Consider the following 22,575-nt stretch of genomic DNA (forward strand, 5'->3'; position numbering starts at 1 on the left):
CCAGGATTTCCTGTTTGTCCCAAATATAGCCATCCCTGCCAGTTAGCACTCTACTCATCAAAGATTGATCTAGATTGAAGTGTTTCCCATATGTTGGTTTCCTGATGGACTCAACTTTCAATAAAGATGCAATAGTGGATGGACCAAAAGGAACTCTATGACCCCTAACAAAGGCACTCACACACCCTGGATGACCCTCAACAATAACAGTTCTATCGAGATTGGCATAGAATTCTCGAACTAAGATGGGGTGAGGAGCAGACAAGTTTGTGACCGTGTTTACCCATTTCCTAAGTTTTAAAACCTCATGCATTTAAGGAAAATCATCTAATATGACCACTTGTTCGAACCAAAGCTCACGACTGCCAAACCACCGTTGATAGACAGAGGCTTTAGAGGCATCAAAAAAACATTGTACAGTTGCTGGGTCGACAGTTGATATAGGTGCTTTGGGAAGTTTGGACTTTTTAGAACCTCTAGACGACCGTTTGGGAGATGACTCTGTAGAGCCAACTGGAGTGGGTTTTTTCTTGGATTTCTTTTCAGGTGGTTGATACGTGGTGTCAGTTGAGGATTTTTCGTTTGGTTTGAACACGTTCACTGGTTGGGGTAGGAATAGAGACCTTAGTGTTGGGTTTTATGCCCTAAATAAAACTCATTTCAATATAATCAGATTTACTTATTAATATAGATCAGAAATAACATTTAATGTTGCATGGTTCACATGATTTATTTCATGATTATATGTACATAATGTATAAATTCATATGAAACCCTTTTCACATACTTGATCCCGTTTATTGTGCCGTCAACACATTGGAAAGTAAACATGACTATGTGAATAAAGTTTCCTAGATTTATCAGACATAGGGTTTTACTGATATGATAATCTACAACAGAGTTTACTTGCATTTAGAGAAGTGCTATGTTCTTTCCAGAGCATTAGTTAAAGTAAAGCTCAGGTTGGATGCATGGAGTATGCATGGGAAGGGACCGATATTGAACTTTGACTTAGATTTATTAAACTTACTGTAATATCTATTCAAGTCATATCGCCTAGTATATCCTAGATCAAATGATCTTAATCCTGATATGATTAGGCTCAATCTCGAGAGGCTATTCGTGTTCTTTGATTTGTTAGTTAAGCCTACTTTTAGGTCAGGGTGATACGTACAATTTGGGAACACGGTAGTGCAATTGAGTGGGAGCGCTATCATAAACATGGAATCTATAGCTTCTATCTGGCGAATAGTAAGCAAAGGATGATCTCCTTCGAGCTTGACCAAACGAACATAAATGGTGGAGTACTCATTTCACATAAGCTGAAATATCATTTATACGGGGTCAAGTGTTTTAAAGAAGAAATACATTGTAGGGTGTAACGGTAATTTAATCCCTTTACAGTGTAGATCATTCATATAGAGGATCGGTGATCAAATTAGGATTATAACAATGGATAACTAATGATGTGTCTATATGGTGGAACATATAGAGCATTCTATATAACTGAGAGTGAAATTCTAAGTTCTATGCGTGGATTCAACGAAGAATTAATAAGTTAGTGAATTTTAGTGCTAAATTCTTGATCTACTTATTAGAAGCTTGGTTATATAGACCCATGGTCCCCGCACTAGTTGAGATAATATTGCTTGTAAGACTCATATAATTTGTTTTGATTAATCAATTATAATTCTCAATTTAGAGTGTGTCTATTTGTGAATTTTTTCATTAAGTAAGGGTGAAATTGTAAAGAAAGAGTTTATAGGGGCATATTTGTTAATTATGATACTTTGTATGGTTCAATTAATAAATATGATAAATGACAATATTATTTAATAATTATTTATAGTTAATAAATAGTTAGAATTGGCATTTAAATGGTTGAATTAGAAAATAGGCGTTTTTGAGAAAATCAGATGCAGAAAAGGTAAAACTGCAAAATTGCAAAAAGTGAGGCCCAAATCCACTAGTATAGGGCCAGCCACTTTTGTAGGAAATTTAAACTGATATTTTCATTATTTTAATGCCAAATAATTCAAACCTAACCCTAGTGGAATGCTATAAATAGATAGTGAAGGCTTCAGGAAAATTACACTTAAATTTCTACTTTTTCATTCAGAAAAAACTGAGCCTTCTCTCTCCCTATCTTTGGCCAAACCCACTCTCTCTCTCTTCCTCATTGAATTTCGAAATTCTTAGTGTATGAGTAGTGCCCACATACAGCAAGTGATACCTCAATCATAGTGAGGAAGATCGTGAAGAAAGACTTTTAGCAAAAAGGAGGTTTCAGCATCAAAGATTCAGAGAAAGAGATCCAGGTTCAGATATTGATAACGCTCTGCTACAGAAAGGAATCAAGGGCTAGATATCTGAACGGAAGGAGTCATTTAATTCCGCTGCACCCAATGTAAGGTTTCCTAAACTTTATATGTGTTTATTTCATCGTTTTAGAAAGTTCATATTTAGGGTGTTAATAAACATACTTGTGAGTAGATCTAAGATCCTGGTAAAATAAATTCCAACAACTGGCCTCAGAGCCATGGTAATTGATTTACTTGCAAGAAATTTGGACTTCAAAACGATTGTTTGTTTGTTTTTGGATGGTATCATGTTGTATTGAGTGTTATTTGATGATTGATTGATGCTTGTAAATTTTCGTCAAAAATAATTGCGATTCTGTTTCTGGAATTGTTTTTATTGGATAGTATGGAAAAAATTAAGCAAGTTACTTTTTTACAGAACTGAATTTCGATTTAATTTGAATTAGTTATGATTTTTTGAAGATTCGAAAAAATCGGAGCTGTGCTGAAATTTTCCTGCGATCGCGAAAACTGTCCGTACAGCTCACAATTTTTTCGTTTTTCTTCGTTTTTTCATGCTTTTTCATGGAATTAACTTCCGATTTTTTGTGTAGTTCTATATTTATACTATTAGTATTCCTAATTCAATTCTAATTATCATTTTGAATTAATTTAATATTTTTTAAATTTAATTCAAGATATTAGTGTAATTTGAATTTGAAAATAGTTAGTATCTATCTTTTTTGCTTAATTATCTATCTTATTTTTAAATTTGATTATATCTTATCTTATTTTTAAATTTAAGGTCAGATTTTAAATTTTTTAAATTATTTTTTTTTTTTAAAATAATTTGACCTTATTTAAATTTAAAATAAGATAACTGTAATCATGTAATTTTAAATAGATATAAGATATTTTGCTAACTTTTAAATTTTGTTATTTTATTTATTTAAATTTCATTTAAAATCTGAAAAAGATATTCATTTATCTTTTCTAATTTTTTATTTAATTTTTATTTATAAAATAACATTTAAATTTTAAAAGTAGTTAGCAAATTTTGAAATGATATTTAGGTTGGTTGAAACCTAATTTTTCAAAATTGTAGGTTTAATTTTAAATTTATTTTTTTTAAAAAAAAATTTCGAATTTTTTTTATTTTATTTTAATTTTTTGAAAATAAATATTTTATTTATTTAATTAATTATTTCAAAATTAATTATTTAATTTAAAATTAAATAAATCCTACATCCAACTATCCAGCTAACCTTGTTGCAGGAGTATGTGTTTTAGCTTGTTTGTAAGTTTTCAAAACCTATTATTACTTGATTGCAAATAGCCATGGTTACTTTTTGCCAGATTTAATGATCTGATGGCTCCCTTGGTCAAGTTAATAATTTATAATAGGTATATTTACAATCTTCTTTCATCTGTGTATGACCTAGCAACATGATAAGACCCATCCAAAGTGTGCCTGTGTGAGCCTATGTGTTTAATTTTATTATAGATGCATATAGGTTGCTGTTGCTAAAATAAATTATCATAGTTCTTGATAAAATTTATTTAGGCCCATTTAGTTTTTGGGCCTATTCAATTAATAACAGTTGTTCATATTAAGGTTAAATTCCTCTCTTTTGGGCCTTGTGTGAGAGTTGGGAGCCATAGTAGTGGGCACGACATACTGAACCCAGCACCCCCTCACATGAACCACCCCAATTGTGAAGGCCCATTTGCCTGATTTGAATAACTGTACTAGGTTAATTAAACTAGTTTAACCTAATAAAATTGATTAGCAACATAATTAATTTCATTTATTTTGAAATTAATTTAAGAAAATTATAGTTTAAAGAATTTTTTATTCTAAGCTAAACTATATTTTCTTGTATTTAATTAAATATAGAATTATAACCATCTAGATTCTTTCTGAAGCTTAATTTAAATTTTTCATTAAATATTCTTATTTAAGTTGATATTTAGTTATCTTTAACTAACCAACTTAAATCTGAATATCTTTTGGATTTAAAATTTCAAAATTAAGTTGAGGAATAGGCATTGGTTATTAAGATTCTTTAGATATTTTTTAAGTTAATATCTTTTCGAATATCAACTTAAAATGGAATATTTTTAAATTAAGTGGTTACAACTTAATATCTGATATTTAATTAAATTTAAATTTGAAAAATATTTAAGTTCTAGATTTTTTTTCTAATACAACTTAAATTAGATATTATTTTTTCAAATTTTTTGGAAAAGATACTTAGTCAAATAAGATATTTTCTAGATAGTTATTTCTAGACTACTTATTATTTCTAATATTAAATAGGAAAATATTATATATTGTGAAATTAATTATTTAAATAATTAATTTTGGTACAATTTATTTTAAGTATATTTTTCCTAGTATTAAACTAGAGATTAATAATTAAGCCTTCTCTACACTTAATTATTTATTTCTTGAATTTAATACATTTAATTAATTTGAAAATAAAATATGTAAGTTGATTTTCATCATGATACTTAAATATTTCTTTTTCATGACACTTAATTAAAGAGAAAATTATTTTTAGTTGAAATTTATTTTTTCAACTAAATTTAAATAATTTTCAAAATATATATTTTTTTCTTTATTTTATTAATCAATTTTCGAAATTGCATTTCATAATGCAAGATGATTTTGAATTTATCTTGAAAAATAGATTAAGTTGTAAATTAATTATTTATTTTAATTAATTCTTGGATCAACTTAAATCAATGATTTTTTCATTTAATGATTAATTAATATAAATGAAGTAAAATATATTTTTCTTTACTTTATTAATCAATTTTCGAAATTGCATTTCTTAAATGCTGGAATTTCGAATTATATTTGAAAAATAGATTAAGTTGTAAATTAATTATTTATTTTAATTAATTCTTGGACTAACTTAAATCAACGATTTTTTCATTTAATGATTAATTTAAAATAAATTGAATTAAAGTATATTATTAGAAATTGAATTAATTAGTCAAAGGAAAATCTAGATAGATGATATTTTTACTTGAAGTATTTTTCTAGTGTATTTAATTAAATAGAAAATTAATATTTAAGTTGATTTTCATCATCATACTTAAATATTTGAAATTTTTCTTATATATTTAATTAAATAGGAAAATTATATTTTTTGTTGTAAATTAATTTTGGGCCAACATTAAATTAGAATAATTTTTTCCAGGATTAATTTTTAATTTTAACATGCATTTTCGAAAATTGTGTCCTAGAATACTTTAATTTTTCGAAATGCAATATATATTTATAGAAAATTAAATTTGAGTTGTAAATTAATTTAAATTAATTTTGTAACAACTTAAATTGAATATTTTTCTAAATATTTATTGGAAATTATTACTAAGATGGAAATAATTCATGTTATTTTCATATCCATCTAAGTAAAATTTATAAATATTAAATTAAAATTTATATTTAGAATTTTTCATTCTAAATTGGAAATTTCAAATAAATATATATTTAAAATAAATAAATTCAATAAAGAGAATCAAAGAAAATACAACTCACTTTAAATAATGAGCTTGATTATTATTAAGATATTCGATCTCCATTGTTGGTCTTACAAAAGTTAAATGTTTTCAATATAACCTCGAGACGCTAGACTTCGTCCCCCTATGGATGGTTATTCGTTGAACGCATTTAACACCGTAAGATTTCATTTGATAAGTGTTTTGTGAGTTTTCGTCTCTATTTAGACTCTCCCCTACGGTGACTACTTAGAGATAAACTCATAAAACATGAAACAATGGTGGAAGCTCATAAAATTAGAATAACCTTGACTCTCGCCTACCGGGACAACGTTGGATTCTTATTTTGATCGAATAAAAGGTTGGTAGAATGGTTTCTATTTTAGATGAGCTGACAACTCTATTCAATAAATGATACTTTGACTCTCGCCTACCGGGACACTGTATCAGTTTGTTGAAAACCTTGGAAATTATTTAGGATTGTATGTTTTAGTATTTTCACTAGTCATTCCTACTTGCTATATGTTTATAATTTCTGAATTGTGTATGAATTTATATTGAACCGTGTTATTTTCTGTTATTAAGTTGTAGTTTAATTTCGAATCTTCATTGTTGGTCTAACATGTTTGTTTTTCTAATGAGATAAATCCCTAATGGATTTTCACCATTAGACATACATAATAGTGTAAGATCTCGAAAGATAAATATTGTATATGCAACATCTAGCTGTTCATCAATTGATGACACCTTAGACTAGTATTTTTACAATATGAAACAAGAAGATTACATAAATAAGATTACTTTGTCTTTCGCTAATCGAAGCATCGTTGGATTCTTATTTATAAACGAAATTATCCTAATTCATCTTAGCTTATTCACTTCGAAAAGCTCAATAATATATCATTGGATGAATGGTCTATAAATCATTTCATGTCATTATATTTTCTCTTAAGAAATTAAATGACGCATATGATTATAATCCCGAAATTCTATTCCCAATTGATATAAATCCTCAATCTTAGAAATCTCCTACTTGTATGGGCAAATCTGACTTAGAGTTAAATTAGTAGTGGTGGTCCAAGATAGAATTACTCATAATATTTGGTATAAATTTAAGTCTTTGACTTTAATTTTAGATTCCAAACAGAAATTTTCTTATATTTCTAATTCCAGGATACAATACAGTTACACTTTCACGTGTTTAATATCCATCTTCTATTAATGGATTCAAACTGTATGGAATATGAGTTAGGTATTCTGTGACCAGGATCCACTTGCAGTATTCTAAGAACTCTTTGATGTAACTAAACCTATGTCATCAATAGACACTACCACATTTTTTTTAATCTATGGCATTTGTATCTTGTTCATAGTGGATTTGACAAGATCAATCTCTGCAAAGAGTTAATATGCCTATATCCACTGAAAGTAGTTCATCTCATTCGCAGATGGATGTACATTCAGGGGTGGATATGAGTTTTTCGTTGTATTCTTTAAACGATAACTCTAGATTATACCTTTTAGCAAAGAAATTTGAAATGTTTGAAAAATTTATTTTTTTAATTTCTAGCAATGGTTAAAACCATTAAGGTAAGTGGTTAAAGATCTTTCGAACTGATAAGGGTGGATAAATATTTAGTAGATATGCAGTTCAAAGATCATTAAATTGATTTTTGAATTATATCCAAACTTACCTCCCCTGAAATTTCGAGTTGCATATTGATGATTAGTTACTAGTCGTTGCCTAATTTCTTCTATGGTAATACAATTTCAGAATGATGTAATGGTTGTATACTTAATGTAAATCATTACTAGATTCATGGATGACCTAATCAAAATCTTAAGAAAAGCTAGAACTGTTAACCTTGGTTTGTTAGCTATTCTAAGTGATTAGGGGTGGACCATCCCATTGTCAATAGATAAAAAAGTGTTTGTTCAAACAAATACTACTTTTCTAAGAAAATGACCAAGTCTGAAAATCAAGTAGCAAATAAAGGAGATATTTATTTCTTGATTCCAAAAGTGTTCTATCATCTTATTTGACATGTGATGATCTCACTGCCTCTGTTGTCTTGTCACAACCAAAGAGGTTAATACCATTTATTTTCTTAGACATAATTCACGGTACCTTGTCGTAGTGGGAGAGTTTCTTTGAACTCACCTTCTTATGACTTGGGAGACACTAGTGATTAAAATCCATTGTGAGTTTAAACAAGTAATGGATTGTCAAGATAAGAAAGTAAGAAGAAAAGCCAATAGAACTATGGTTTAATCCATTCACATGGAATAACCTAAAGTTTTCTATTACAAGGACATAAAAGGAAATTTTAGTTAATAAGTCTATTCTATGGACTTAACAAACTTCCTGTTCCTAGTATTATTGGTTTCAGTTTATCTAAACCTATGGCTTGTGGTCTACCTGGTAATTACTGTTGGATATTATTTTACCAGGATCTTAGATCTACTCACAAGTATGTTTATTAACATCCTAAATATGAACTTTCTAAAACGATAAATTAAACACATATAAAGTTTAAGAAACCTTACATTGGGTGCAGCGGAATTATAATGACTCCTTCCGTTCAGATCTCTAACCCTTGATTCCTTTACGTAGCGAGTATTATCAAGATCTGAACCTGGATCTTCTTCTCTGAATTCTTGATGCTGAATCTCCTTTGCTGTTGATCTTTCTTCACAATCTTCCTCACTATGATTGAGGTATTGCTTGATGTGTGTGGGCACTACTCTAATCACTAAGAGAGGTTCGAAATTTTGAGGAAGAAAAGAGAGAGAGAGTGGCGGCTAGAGAAGAGAGTGGAGGCTCAGGTTTTTCTGATTCAGAAAGTGTAATTTTCCTGAAGCCTTCACTATCTATTTATAGCATTCCTTCTAGGGTTTGATTTGAATTATATGGCATTAAAATAATGAAAAAATCATTTAAAAAAGATAACATAAGTGGCCGGCCCTAGGCTAGGTGGACTGGGCCTTGATTTTTGCAATTTTGCAATTTTACCACTTTTGTATCTGATTTTCTCAAAAATGCCAATTTCCTAATTCAATCATTTAAATGCCAATTCTAACTATTTAATAACTATAAATAATTATTAAATAATATTGTCATTTATCATATTTATTAATTGCACCATACAAAGTATCACAATTAACAAATATGCCCCTGTTAACTCTTTCTTTACAATTTCGCCCTTACTTAGTGAAAATTTCACAAATAGACATAGTCTAATTTGTGAATTATAATTGATTAATCAAAACCAATTACATGAGTCTTACAAGCAATATTATCTCAACTAGTGGGGGGACCATGGGTCTATATAACTGAGCTTCCAATAAGTAGATCAAGAATTTAGCACTAAAATTCACTAACTTATTAATTCTTCGTTGAATCCACGCATAGAACTTAGAATTGCACTCTCAGTATATAGAATGCTCTATATGTTCCACCATATAGACACATCATTAGTTATCCATTGTTATAATCCTAATTTGATCAATGATCCTCTATATGAATGATCTACATAGTAAAGGGATTAAATTACCGTAACACCCTACCATGTATTTTATCCTTAAAACACTTGACCACGTATAAATGATATTTCAGCTTATGTGAAATGAGATCTCCACCATTTATTTTCGTTTGGCCAAGCTCGAAGGAAATCATCCTTTGCTTACTATTTGCCAGATAGAAGCTATAGATTCCATGTTTATGCTAGCGCTCCCACTCAATTGCACTACCGTGTTCCCAAAATGTACGTATCACCCCGACCTAAAAGTAGGCTTAACTAACAAATCAAAGAACACGAATAGCCTTTCAAGATTGAGCCTAATCATAACAGGATTAAGATCATTTGATCTAGGATCAACTTGGCGATATTGACTTGAATAGATTTTACGGTAACTTTAATTAAATCTAATTCAAAGTTCAATATCGGTCCCTTCCGATGCATACTCCATGCATCCAACCTGAGCTTTACTTTAACCAATGTTCTGGAAAGAACATAGTATTTCTCCAAATACAAGTAAACTCTTGTTGTAGATTATCATATCAGTAAAACCCTGTGTCTGATAAATCTAGGAAACTTTATTCACATAGTCATGTTTACTTTCCAATGTGATGACGAGACAATAAACATGATCAAGTATGTGAAAAGGGTTTAAGATGAATTTATAAATCAATTAGACAAGCAATTGATAAAGTGAACCAAAACATACACAAATGAATGAAAAATACTTCTGTTTCTTTATTGATGTTGAATAAAATAGATTACATTGAAACGGAGTTTTATTTAGGGCATAAAACCTAACAAACTCCCACTTGCACTAATATAAAACTAATTAGTACATATCAATTAATCCTAAATTCTGACGGTGCTTTTCAAAGGCTGTCACGGCCAAGACTTTGGTAAATGGATCAGCTAGGTTGTCCTCTGTGTCAACTTTCTCAACTAGTACGTCCCCTCTTGCCACGTATTCTCTGATAATGTGATACTTCCTTTCAATGTGTTTGCTTCTCTTGTGGCTTCGAGGTTCTTTACTGTTTGCTATTGCTCCATTGTTATCACAGAGTAGTACCAGAGGCTTTTCCATTCCAGGAACAACTCCTATCTTTGGTGAAGAACTTTCTTAGCCGGACAAGTTCTTTTGCGGCTTCGAGTCGCTATGTATTCGGCTTCCATAGTTGAGTCCGATATTGCGGTTTGTTTAGCACTTCTCCAAACCACTGCCTCCACCCCCAAGAGTAAACACCATCCCAGATGTTGATTTCCTGTCTTCAAGACTTGCCTGGAAATCTGAATCAGTGTAGCCTATGGGATTTAAAGCACCACCCTTGTAGACTAACACAAGATTCCTTGTACTCTTTAAGTATTTCGAATATACTTAAGCGCATTCCAATGTTCTTGTCCTGGATTAGTGATACCGCTCACGATTCCAACGGCATAACGGATGTCGGGTCTAGTGCATAACATTGCATACATTAGACTTCCAACTGCAGAGGCATACGGAATTTTCGTCATGTCCTCTATCTCTTGAGGATCAGTCGGTGACTGTTCCTTAGATAGACGAATACCATATCTAGAAGGCATGTTTGCCCCATTGGTGTTGCTCATGGAGAATCTCTCTAAGACTTTGTCTATGTAGGTCGTTTGAGAGAGAGCAAGAGATCTGTTCTTCCGGTTTCTGATAATCTGAATACCAAGAACATAGGTTGCTTCACCCAAATCTTTCATATCGAATTGAGTGTTGAGCCATTCCTTAATGTGAGTCATTTTCTTGACATTGTTTCCAATGATCAAAATGTCATCAACATAAAGGACCAGGAATACTACTATTTGGTCTTCCTTGAGTTGGTAAACACAAGGTTCATCTTCATTCTGAAGAAAGCCGTAGGTTTTGATGATTTCATCAAACCTCTTGTTCCATGAGCGAGAAGCTTGCTTGAGTCCATAGATAGACCTGTTTAACTTGCAAACTTTCTTTTCTTGCCCAGGAAGAACATAACCTTCTGGTTGCTCCATATAGATGGTTTCTTCAAGTACCCCATTAAGGAAGGCAGTCTTGACATCCATTTGCCAGATTTCATAATCGAAAGCAGCAGCTATGGAGAGAAGAATTCGGATGGATTTGAGCATGGCAACAGGACTAAAAGTTTCCTCATAGTCCACGCCTTCTCTTTGGGTATAACCCTTGGCTACAAGTCTAGCTTTGAAAGTTTCGACTTCGCCTCCAGCTCCTCTTTTCTTCTTGTAAACCCACTTGCATCCTATCGGATGATAGTCGTCAGGTGCGTCTACATATTCCCAGACTTTGTTCTTTTTCATGGAATCCATTTCTGAATCCATTCCGGCTGACCATCGTTTCCGTTGCGGACTAGCCATTGCCTGTTTATAGGTTAATGGATCGTCATCAATACCGTCACCTACGACCATATTGATTTCACCATCCAAGCCATAACGAGCAGGTTTTGTTGAAACTCTCCCACTACGACGAGGTATGGTTGTCTCTGAACAGAAACTTTAGTAGTAGATTTCTCGGTTGTTCAGGCGAGGGAGTGGGATCGTCTTCTTCACGAGTGGAAGAGGACGGAACATTGGAAGGACTTATATCTGATAGCAATTCCTCTAGAACAACTTTACTTTTCGGTTTGTAGTCTTTAATATAGTTCTCTTCAAGGAAAGTAGCATTTGTAGAAACAAACACTTTATTATCCTTGTGACTATAAAATAGTCCACCCCTAGTCTCTTTAGAATTTCCAACAAACATGCATACTTCGGTACGTGATTCAAGTTTGCCTTCTTTCTTTCTTAAGACATGAGCAGGGCACCCCCAAATTCTGTAATGGCGCAAACTAGGTGTTCGACCATTCCAAAGTTCGACGGGTGTCTTAGGGACTGCTTTAGATGGAACAACATTTAAAATGTCATTTGCCATCTGTATAGCATATCCCCAGAAGGACGTAGACAGAGTTGAATAACTCAGCATAGACCTAACCATTTCCAAAAGAGTGCGATTTCTTCTTTCTGCAACTCCATTTTGTTGTGGAGTAAGGTTTGGGGCGAGTGTATTGGGATTCAATTCCAAGTTCAATTAAATGATCTTTGAACCGCATATCCATATATTCTCCACCCCTATCAGTTCGCAAGATCTTTAATGATTTACCTAATTGGTTTTGGGCCAAAGCATGAAATTCTTGAAACTTTTCAAACGTTTCAGATTTCTTTTGCATTAGGTAAAGAAAACTATATCTAGAGAAATCGTCAATGAAAGTGACAAAATACTCATAACCACCTCGGGCTTTGACATTCAAAGGTCCGCAGACATCGGAATGCACTAACCCCAGAGGGATTTTGGCACGCTCTCCCTTTGCAGAGAAAGAACGTTTAGTCATTTTTCCTTCTAGGCAGGACTCGCATACTGGCAGTTCACCTAGGACGACATTTTTTAATGGACCGTCTTTGGTGAGCCTATTGAGTCTATCAAAGCCTATATGACCTAAACGTAAATGCCATAGATAAGTTTGATCATCATTATCAATCTCTTTTCTTTTTAGGTTTCTAGGTCTAGCTACACTGAAAAGTTCACTATTTAGTGAGATTTGAGTACTCGGTCTTAAAACATAAAGCCCTTGTTCCATTATAGCAACACATATTTGAAATCCATTACGAGAAATTGAACAATTTGTACTCGAAAAATTCAATATATAAGATTGTGTTTGCAAACATGAGACACTAATCAAGTTTCTACTAAAGTTTGGAATAAATAAAACATTTTCTAAAATTAAAAATCTTTGTTGAAACTTGATGCGGGCTTTTCCTCTAGCTTTGACCGATACTAATTCGCCATTGCCAACTTTAAGCTGTAACTCTCACGGAAGTAGATTTTCCCGGAGTTTCAAGCAATCGAGTGAAGAACATACATGGTTAGTAGACCCAGAATCAACAATCCAGATGGATTTGTCGTTCTCTAAAACACATGATTCAAAGACAAAAGCATTACCTTCGTTTGAATTGTTTAGAAGCACAGGACATCGTTCTTCATGATGACCCTTTCCATTACAATTCGAACATAGAAGATTATGTCTGATAATTGTACTTGAAGAAGCAGTTTTGCTAGATCCTTCATACCTAGTCCTTTTCCTTTGATTGTTGATTGCAAACCCGGGGGACCCATTGCAATCAAGTTCCGTTCATGGGCTCGTAATTCTGTTTCGAGCTTGTCCATGTCGGAGGAGTTAGAATTGTTGATCATATAAGAGATAACAAATTCATTATACTCCGGAGGAAGACTATTAAGGATAAGTTGGACCCATTGTTCTCTTGATAAATCAATTCCCAGTAGATTTGCCTTTTGGAATTTCAGATTCATCATCAACAGGTGCGAGTTAATGCAACTACCAGGATGCATTTTCACACTATAGAGTTCTTTTGCTAAGATAGTAACTAAGAGAGGATCGGGGTGTGGGTTATTCATAATGACACTACAACACATCAATAAAACAGAAGTAAGGTTTTGGTTCATAAATTCATACACAATTTAGAAAATAGCAAGTAATTACATATGTTATAGAAATACTAAATCTAACATAGTTTATTTTCCAAGGTATTTCAACAAACTGACACAGTGTCCCGTTTAGGCGAGAGTCAAAGCATCATTCATTGAATAGAGTTGTCAGCTCATCTAAAATGATAAACATTCTAGCAACCTTTTATTCGATCAAGATTTGAATTCAGCGTTGTCCCGTTTAGGCGAGAGTCAAGGCAATTCTATCTTATGAGCTTCCACCATTGTTTCATAACTTGCAAGTCAAGTATGGTCGTCACCATTAGGGTGATCTATACCATACAAAACACTTACAAACTACTTATCATGCGAGGTTAAACGGTGCGAAATTGCTAATGAACGTTCCTCCATTAGGGAGGATTACTCACTAAAACAAACACGGTGTAAAACCCACAATGGAGATCGAATGTCTCTTGATTAAAAGCTCATTATTTTAAAAAAAAATATATATATGTATTTTGTATAATCATAATATTCGATATTATAATAATGAAAAATTACAAATTAAAGTTGGTTTAATTAAAATCAACTTTAATTAATTTTCAATTATTATTTAAATTTGAAAAATAAATTCAAATAAATATCGAATAAGTTCCATAATATAATAATGAAAAATTAAAAATCAAAATTGATTTAAATAAAAAAAATCAACTTTAATTAATTTTCAATTATTAATTAAATTCAAAAATTTGAATTTTAAATGGAACAAATTTGAAAATATCTTGTTTAAGTTGTTTTAGAAAGAATCTAAAAAAAAATCAACTTAAATATCTTTCAAATCAGATTTAATTAAATTCAAAATTAAGTTGTAACCACTTAATTTTGTAGATATTTTAAGTTAAATATTCAAAAAAGATATTAACCTAAAAATATCTAAGATATTCCATTTTAAGTTAATATTTGAAAAATATCAACTTAAAAAATATCTAAAGAATCTTAATAACCAATTCCTAAAATTCCTCAACTTAATTTAAAATTTTGAATTCAAAAGATATTCAGATTTAAGTTGGTTTAGTTATGTATAACTAAATATCAACTTAAATAGGAATATTTAATAAGTTCCAGAAAGAATCTAGATAGTTATAATTCTATATTTAATTAAATACAAGAAAATACATATAGTTTAGCTTAGAATATTAAATTCTTTAAACTATGATTTTCTAAATTAATTTCAAAATAAATGAAATTAATTATGTTGCTAATTCAATTTTAATTAGGTTAAACTAGTGTAATTAACCCTAGTACAGTCATTCAAATCAGGCAAATGGGCCTTCACAATTGGGGTAGTTTGTGTGAGGGGGTGCTGGGTTCAGTATGTCGTACCCACTTCTATGGCTCCCAACTCTCACACAAGGCCCAAAAGAGAGGAATTTAACCTTAATAAGAACAACTGTTATTAATTGAATAGGCCCAAAAGCTAAATGGGCCTAAATAAATCCTATCAATAATTATGATAATTTATTTTAGCAACATTAACCTATATGCATCTATAATAAAATTAAACACATAGGCTCACACAGGCACACTTTGGATGGGTCCTATCATGTTGCTAGGTCATACACAGATGAAAGAAGATTGTAAATTATACCTGTTACAAATTATTATCTTGACCAAGGGAGCCATCAGATCATTAGATCTGGCAAAAGGTAACCATGGCTATTTGCAATCAAGTAATAATAGGTTTTGAAAACTTACACATAAGTTAAAACACATACTCCTGCAACAGGGTTAGCTGGATAGTTGGAAGTAGGTTTTTTTTTTTTTTTTTTTTTTTTTTTTTTTTTTTTATAATAAATTTCGAATAAATAAATAATTAAATAAAAATTTAATATTAAAAAAAATTTCGGAATTAAAAAATAAATTTCGAAAATTTAAAAAAAATTTAAAAAAAAATTAAACCTACTTTTTATCTTATATCTATTTAAAATTACATGATTATAATTATCTTATTTTAAATAAGGTCAAAATATCTTTTAAAATATTTATAAAAACTGACCTTAAATTTAAAAAAAAAAAAAAATATAATCAAATTTAAAAATAAGATAGGTTTTTAAGCAAAAAGATAAATACTAATCCTATTCGAATTCAAATTACACTAATATCTTGAATTAATTTAAAAAAAAATAAAATTAATTCAAAATGATAATTAGAATTGAATTAGGAATAGTATTAGTATATATACAAAACCATACAAAAATTTGGAAGTTAATTCCATGAAAAGGTATGAAAAATTGAAGAAAAAGGGAAAAAACCGAAACTGTACGGACAGTTCTGCGATCGCAGAAAATTTCAAAGATTTCCCGATTTTGTCAAATCTTCAAAAAATCATAACTAATTCAAATAAAATCCAAATTGAGTTCTGTAAAAGGCTAACTTGCTTAATTTTTTCCATACTATCCAATAAAAATAATTACAGAATCGAAATCAGAATTATTTATCACGAAAATTTAACAAACATCAATCATTCATCAAATAACACTCAATACAACATGATACCATCCAAAGAACATACAAACAATCGTTTTAAAGTCCAAATTTCATGTAAGTAAATCAATTACCATGGCTCTGAGGCCAGTTGTTGGATATTATTTTACCAGGATCTTAGATCTACTCACAAGTATGTTTATTAACATCCTAAATATGAACTTTCTAAAACGATAAATTAAACACATATAAAGTTTAAGAAACCTTACATTGGGTGCAGCGGAATTATAATGACTCCTTCCGTTCAGATCTCTAACCCTTGATTCCTTTACGTAGCGAGTATTATCAAGATGCGAACCTGGATCTTCTTCTGCGAATTCTTGATCTTTGAATCTCCTTTGCTGTTGATCTTTCTTCACAATCTTCCTCACTATGATTGAGGTATTGCTTGATGTGTGTGGGCACTACTCTAATCACTAAGAGAGGTTCGAAATTTTGAGGAAGAAAAGAGAGAGAGAGTGGCGGCTAGAGAAGAGAGTGGAGGCTCAGGTTTTTCTGATTCAGAAAGTGTAATTTTCCTGAAGCCTTCACTATCTATTTATAGCATTCCTTCTAGGGTTTGATTTGAATTATATGGCATTAAAATAATGAAAAAATCATTTAAAAAAGATAACATAAGTGGCCGGCCCTAGGCTAGGTGGAGTTTGGGCCTTGATTTTTGCAATATTGCAATTTTACCACTTTTGTATCTGATTTTCTCAAAAATGCCAATTTCCTAATTCAATCATTTAAATGCCAATTCTAACTATTTAATAACTATAAATAATTATTAAATAATATTGTCATTTATCATATTTATTAATTGCACCATACAAAGTATCACAATTAACAAATATGCCCCTGTTAACTCTTTCTTTACAATTTCGCCCTTACTTAGTGAAAATTTCACAAATAGACATAGTCTAATTTGTGAATTATAATTGATTAATCAAAACCAATTACATGAGTCTTACAAGCAATATTATCTCAACTAGTGGGGGGACCATGGTTATATATACGTGAGCTTCCAATAAGTAGATCAAGAATTTAGCACTAAAATTCACTAACTTATTAATTCTTCGTTGAATCCACGCATAGAACTTAGAATTGCACTCTCAGTATATAGAATGCTCTATATGTTCCACCATATAGACACATCATTAGTTATCCATTGTTATAATCCTAATTTGATCAATGATCCTCTATATGAATGATCTACATAGTAAAGGGATTAAATTACCGTAACACCCTACCATGTATTTTATCCTTAAAACACTTGACCACGTATAAATGATATTTCAGCTTATGTGAAATGAGATCTCCACCATTTATTTTCGTTTGGCCAAGCTCGAAGGAAATCATCCTTTGCTTACTATTTGCCAGATAGAAGCTATAGATTCCATGTTTATGCTAGCGCTCCCACTCAATTGCACTACCGTGTTCCCAAAATGTACGTATCACCCTGACCTAAAAGTAGGCTTAACTAACAAATCAAAGAACACGAATAGCCTTTCAAGATTGAGCCTAATCATAACAGGATTAAGATCATTTGATCTAGGATCAACTTGGCGATATTGACTTGAATAGATTTTACGGTAACTTTAATTAAATCTAATTCAAAGTTCAATATCGGTCCCTTCCGATGCATACTCCATGCATCCAACCTGAGCTTTACTTTAACCAATGTTCTGGAAAGAACATAGTATTTCTCCAAATACAAGTAAACTCTTGTTGTAGATTATCATATCAGTAAAACCCTGTGTCTGATAAATCTAGGAAACTTTATTCACATAGTCATGTTTACTTTCCAATGTGATGACAGCACAATAAACATGATCAAGTATGTGAAAAGGGTTTAAGATGAATTTATAAATCAATTAGACAAGCAATTGATAAAGTGAACCAAAACATACACAAATGAATGAAAAATACTTCTGTTTCTTTATTGATGTTGAATAAAATAGATTACATTGAAACGGAGTTTTATTTAGGGCATAAAACCTAACAATTACTTACTCTAATGCAAGCAACTTACTTTAGTAAGATGCTGAAGCATTTTCTTTCTAATGGCAATCTATAGAAGCTTCACAACTTCTTAGACATAGATTTTATTTATCTAAGGAAAAGTCTCAACTATTCCAGAAAAGATAAAGCCATGAAAGAATTTCTTATATCAACAGTGAGAGGTCTTAGATATGCTTTTGTATGCCTTAGACCAGACACCTGCTGTTGAGTGGGAGTAATGAGTAGGTATCAGATTAATCCAGGAGAAGAACATTGGAAGACAATCAAGTAAATCTTAAGATTAAGAAGAGGAACTATATGTTAGTCTATAAGGGTGTGTTTAAAACTCTTAGACTACACCATATCAGATTTTGAAATTTGCCTTTGTGCTAGTAAATCTTTCTGATAAGATGGTGGTTACTCTGGGGGTGGAATAGTGATTTTGGAGAAGTGTAAAAAACTATCTGAAGTCTCTAGGTCTACCAGAGAGGACTGAATGTTAAAGTTACAGGAAAGGTACTTATTCAGTCTAACGAAAGTTCTATACATTTTTGGCATCATTCCAAATTGCCTTAAAGTACTAGTGTTAATTTAGTGATTAACCAAAAGTAGTTGCCAAAGATATAGAATCCAGTATCCCAAGAGAGTAGACATATAGAGAGGAATTTCACATTATCAATGATTTTGTGATTAAAGGAAGAGTAATGGTGGAGAAAAAGTTGTGTTTAATTCAACCTTTCAGATCCTATTACGAGGAGTTTACTACTACTACTACACTTGATTTGTATATCAAGGTGTTGAGATTATTTGAAACGTACTTTTTGTTTTATATTAGTGCAAGTGGGAGTTTGTTACGTTTTATGCCCTAAATAAAACTCATTTCAATATAATCAGATTTACTTATTAATATAGATCAGAAATAACATTTAATGTTGCATGGTTCACATGATTTATTTCATGATTATATGTACATAATGTATAAATTCATATGAAACCCTTTTCACATACTTGATCCTGTTTATTGTGCCGTCAACACATTGGAAAGTAAACATGACTATGTGAATAAAGTTTCCTAGATTTATCAAACATAGGGTTTTACTGATATGATAATCTACAACAGAGTTTACTTGCATTTGGAGAAGTGCTATGTTCTTTCAAGAGCATTAGTTAAAGTAAAGCTCTGGTTGGATGCATGGAGTATGCATCGGAAGGGACCGATATTGAACTTTGGCTTAGATTTATTAAACTTACCGTAATATCTATTCAAGTCAATATCGCCTAGTTGATCCTAGATCAAATGATCTTAACCCTGATATGATTAGGCTCAATCTCGAGAGGCTATTCGTGTTCTTTGATTTGTTAGTTAAGCCTACTTTTAGGTCAGGGTGATACGTACAATTTGGGAACACGGTAGTGCAATTGAGTGGGAGCGCTATCATAAACATGGAATCTATAGCTTCTATCTGGCGAATAGTAAGCAAAGGATGATCTCCTTCGAGCTTGACCAAACGAACATAAATGGTGGAGTACTCATTTCACATAAGCTGAAATATCATTTATACGGGGTCAAGTGTTTGAAGGAATAAATACATTGTAGGGTGTAACGGTAATTTAATCCCTTTACAGTGTAGATCATTCATATAGAGGCTGGGTGATCAAATTAGGATTATAACAATGGATAACTAATGATGTGTCTATATGGTGGAACATATAGAGCATTCTATATAACTGAGAGTGCAATTCTAAGTTCTATGCGTTGATTCAACGAAGAATTAATAAGTTAGTGAATTTTAGTGCTAAATTCTTGATCTACTTATTAGAAGCTCGGTTATATAGACCCATGGTCCCCGCACTAGTTGAGATAATATTGCTTGTAAGACTCATATAATATGTTTTGATTAATCAATTATAATTCTCAATTTAGACTATGTCTATTTGTGAATTTTTTCACTAAGTAAGGGTGAAATTGTAAAGAAAGAGTTTATAGGGGCATATTCGTTAATTATGATACTTTGTATGGTTCAATTAATAAATATGATAAATGACAATATTATTTAATAATTATTTATAGTTATTAAATAGTTAGAATTGGCATTTAAATGGTTGAATTAGAAAATTGGCGTTTTTGAGAAAATCAGATGCAGAAAAGGTAAAACTGCAAAATTGCAAAAAGTGAGGCCCAAATCCACTAGTATAGGGCCAGCCACTTTTGTAGGAAATTTAAACTGATATTTTCATTATTTTAATGCCAAATAATTCAAACCTAACCCTAGTGGAATGCTATAAATAGATAGTGAAGGCTTCAGGAAAATTACACTTAAATTTTCTACTTTTTCATTCAGAAAAAACTGAGCCTTCTTTCTCCCTATGTTTGGCCAAACCCACTCTCTCTCTCTTCCTCATTGAATTTCGAAATTCTTAGTGTATGAGTAGTGCCCACACACAGCAAGTGATACCTCAATCATAGTGAGGAAGATCGTGAAGAAAGACTTTTAGCAAAAAGGAGGTTTCAGCATCAAAGATTCAGAGAAAGAGATCCAGGTTCAGATATTGATAATGCTCTGCTACAGAAAGGAATCAAGGGCTAGATATATGAACGGAACGAGTCATTTAATTCCGCTGCACCCAATGTAAGGTTTCCTAAACTTTATATGTGTTTATTTCATCGTTTTAGAAAGTTCATATTTAGGGTGTTAATAAACATACTTGTGAGTAGATCTAAGATCCTGGTAAAATAAATTCCAACACTTAGATGGAGGACGAGGAGGGCCTACAGCTTTCGAGGGAGATTGACGACACGACGAAGAACGAGTGACTCGTTTCGACACAGGTGGGGAAGGAGATGACAGTGAAGGTCGAACCTTTTTAGAGATATGAGGAGCCTTACCTAGAAACGTACGAGGTTTCTGACTTACCGGGGGTGAGGGTGGAGACGGAGTCGACTCAGGACTTGGGGGATGTGCAGAACTACCAACCTCCAACTGGTAGAGGACAATGTCACGACAGGGATTAGGCAGTGCAGACTCAACAGTAGGAGCCACTGTAGGATCACCAGTCGATGCCATGGATGGAACAACCACAGCAACAGGGGGTACTGCAATGGGTGTGATATTTTCCATGAGAGAGAGGAAAAAAAAAATTTGAATGATGCAGAGCTTAGGGTTTCTGAGAAGAAAGTGAAGAAGTGAGACTGATCACTTTTCGTAGGCCTTAAGTATAGGCACCCTGACACAACTGACAGGAAAAAAAAATGATGATGATTTTTGTTTTAAAATTTGATTTTCCCCAAAGAAGACGTACGCGCCCAAAATGAATATATGCTACCACATAATACAACACACTAAACGAAATAAACCAACGTCATCAGGTAATGAGTGTAGTAAAGAAACCAGAAATGTGACAAATATACCAACAATATTTGCATTGAGCACACACTTAGACAAAACAGAGAATAATAAAAAAAAACTTAGAGATACTCAAATTTTAAGAAAAAAAATGGTATCAACTGATCAATGAATACAGTTTCTGAGTACACACGTAATGCACACCTTGAGCAACAGATCATTACCCCTTCCCTAGCCACAATGATACTCATGAGAGCACAAAACCTTGAATCTCCATATGTGTGTGAACAGTGATCTCATGTGGTTCAAGAAGAGTGAATATCAGCTGGACTACTCTCTCAACAAAGCAACAACTGATAATAGAAAAAAAACAATTTTTGTGTGTGTTTTTTTTTTATATGAAGCCTTTTTTTTTATATATATCACTCTGGCTTTTGCTTGAGTACCCAGACATGGCTTTCACTCTCTTCCAGAGATGTAGCCGTCCTCTTTGAGTACCAAGAACTAATAGAGAAGGAGCATACTACTTATTAGAAAAGGTGTAAGAGAGCTCTTCCCATTGCATCTGGAAGAGGTAGCCTTTTTGACTGGGGAAGATTCAAGCGTAGTATCAATAAAAGTAGCATATAGTAGATGGGGAAAGACAGAATAACCCATTGCTGAAGAACTGTGACATACAAGCATACTCATAGGCAAAATTGATTGATCAGATGACACTAAGAACAGTTTAGATAGTACAGAGACCAATACATGTTCTTAAATGAGTAAAAGTTTGAGTATCTAAAGCTTTAGTGAACAGATCTGCTAATTGATTCGTTGTGGGCACATGAGATATTGACAGCATATTTGACTCAACTAGTTCTCGGATAAAGTGGTACCTG

General features: G+C 31.9%; 1 protein-coding gene across 1 annotated transcript; it reads right to left on the reverse strand.

Annotated features, from left to right (window-relative positions):
* Positions 1-313: 313 nt before the first annotated feature.
* LOC133038341 (proline-rich receptor-like protein kinase PERK2) lies at positions 314-21,469 on the reverse strand. The gene is made up of 2 exons (XM_061116464.1): positions 21,097-21,469; positions 314-600 (listed from the first exon to the last, which is right to left on the reverse strand). Exons 1-2 carry the CDS (start codon positions 21,467-21,469, stop codon positions 314-316), a joined length of 660 nt encoding a protein of 219 aa, XP_060972447.1.
* Positions 21,470-22,575: the final 1,106 nt, after the last annotated feature.

This window comes from Cannabis sativa, chromosome 5 (assembly GCF_029168945.1).
Source record: "Cannabis sativa cultivar Pink pepper isolate KNU-18-1 chromosome 5, ASM2916894v1, whole genome shotgun sequence".
NCBI classification, from domain to species: domain Eukaryota; kingdom Viridiplantae; phylum Streptophyta; class Magnoliopsida; order Rosales; family Cannabaceae; genus Cannabis; species Cannabis sativa.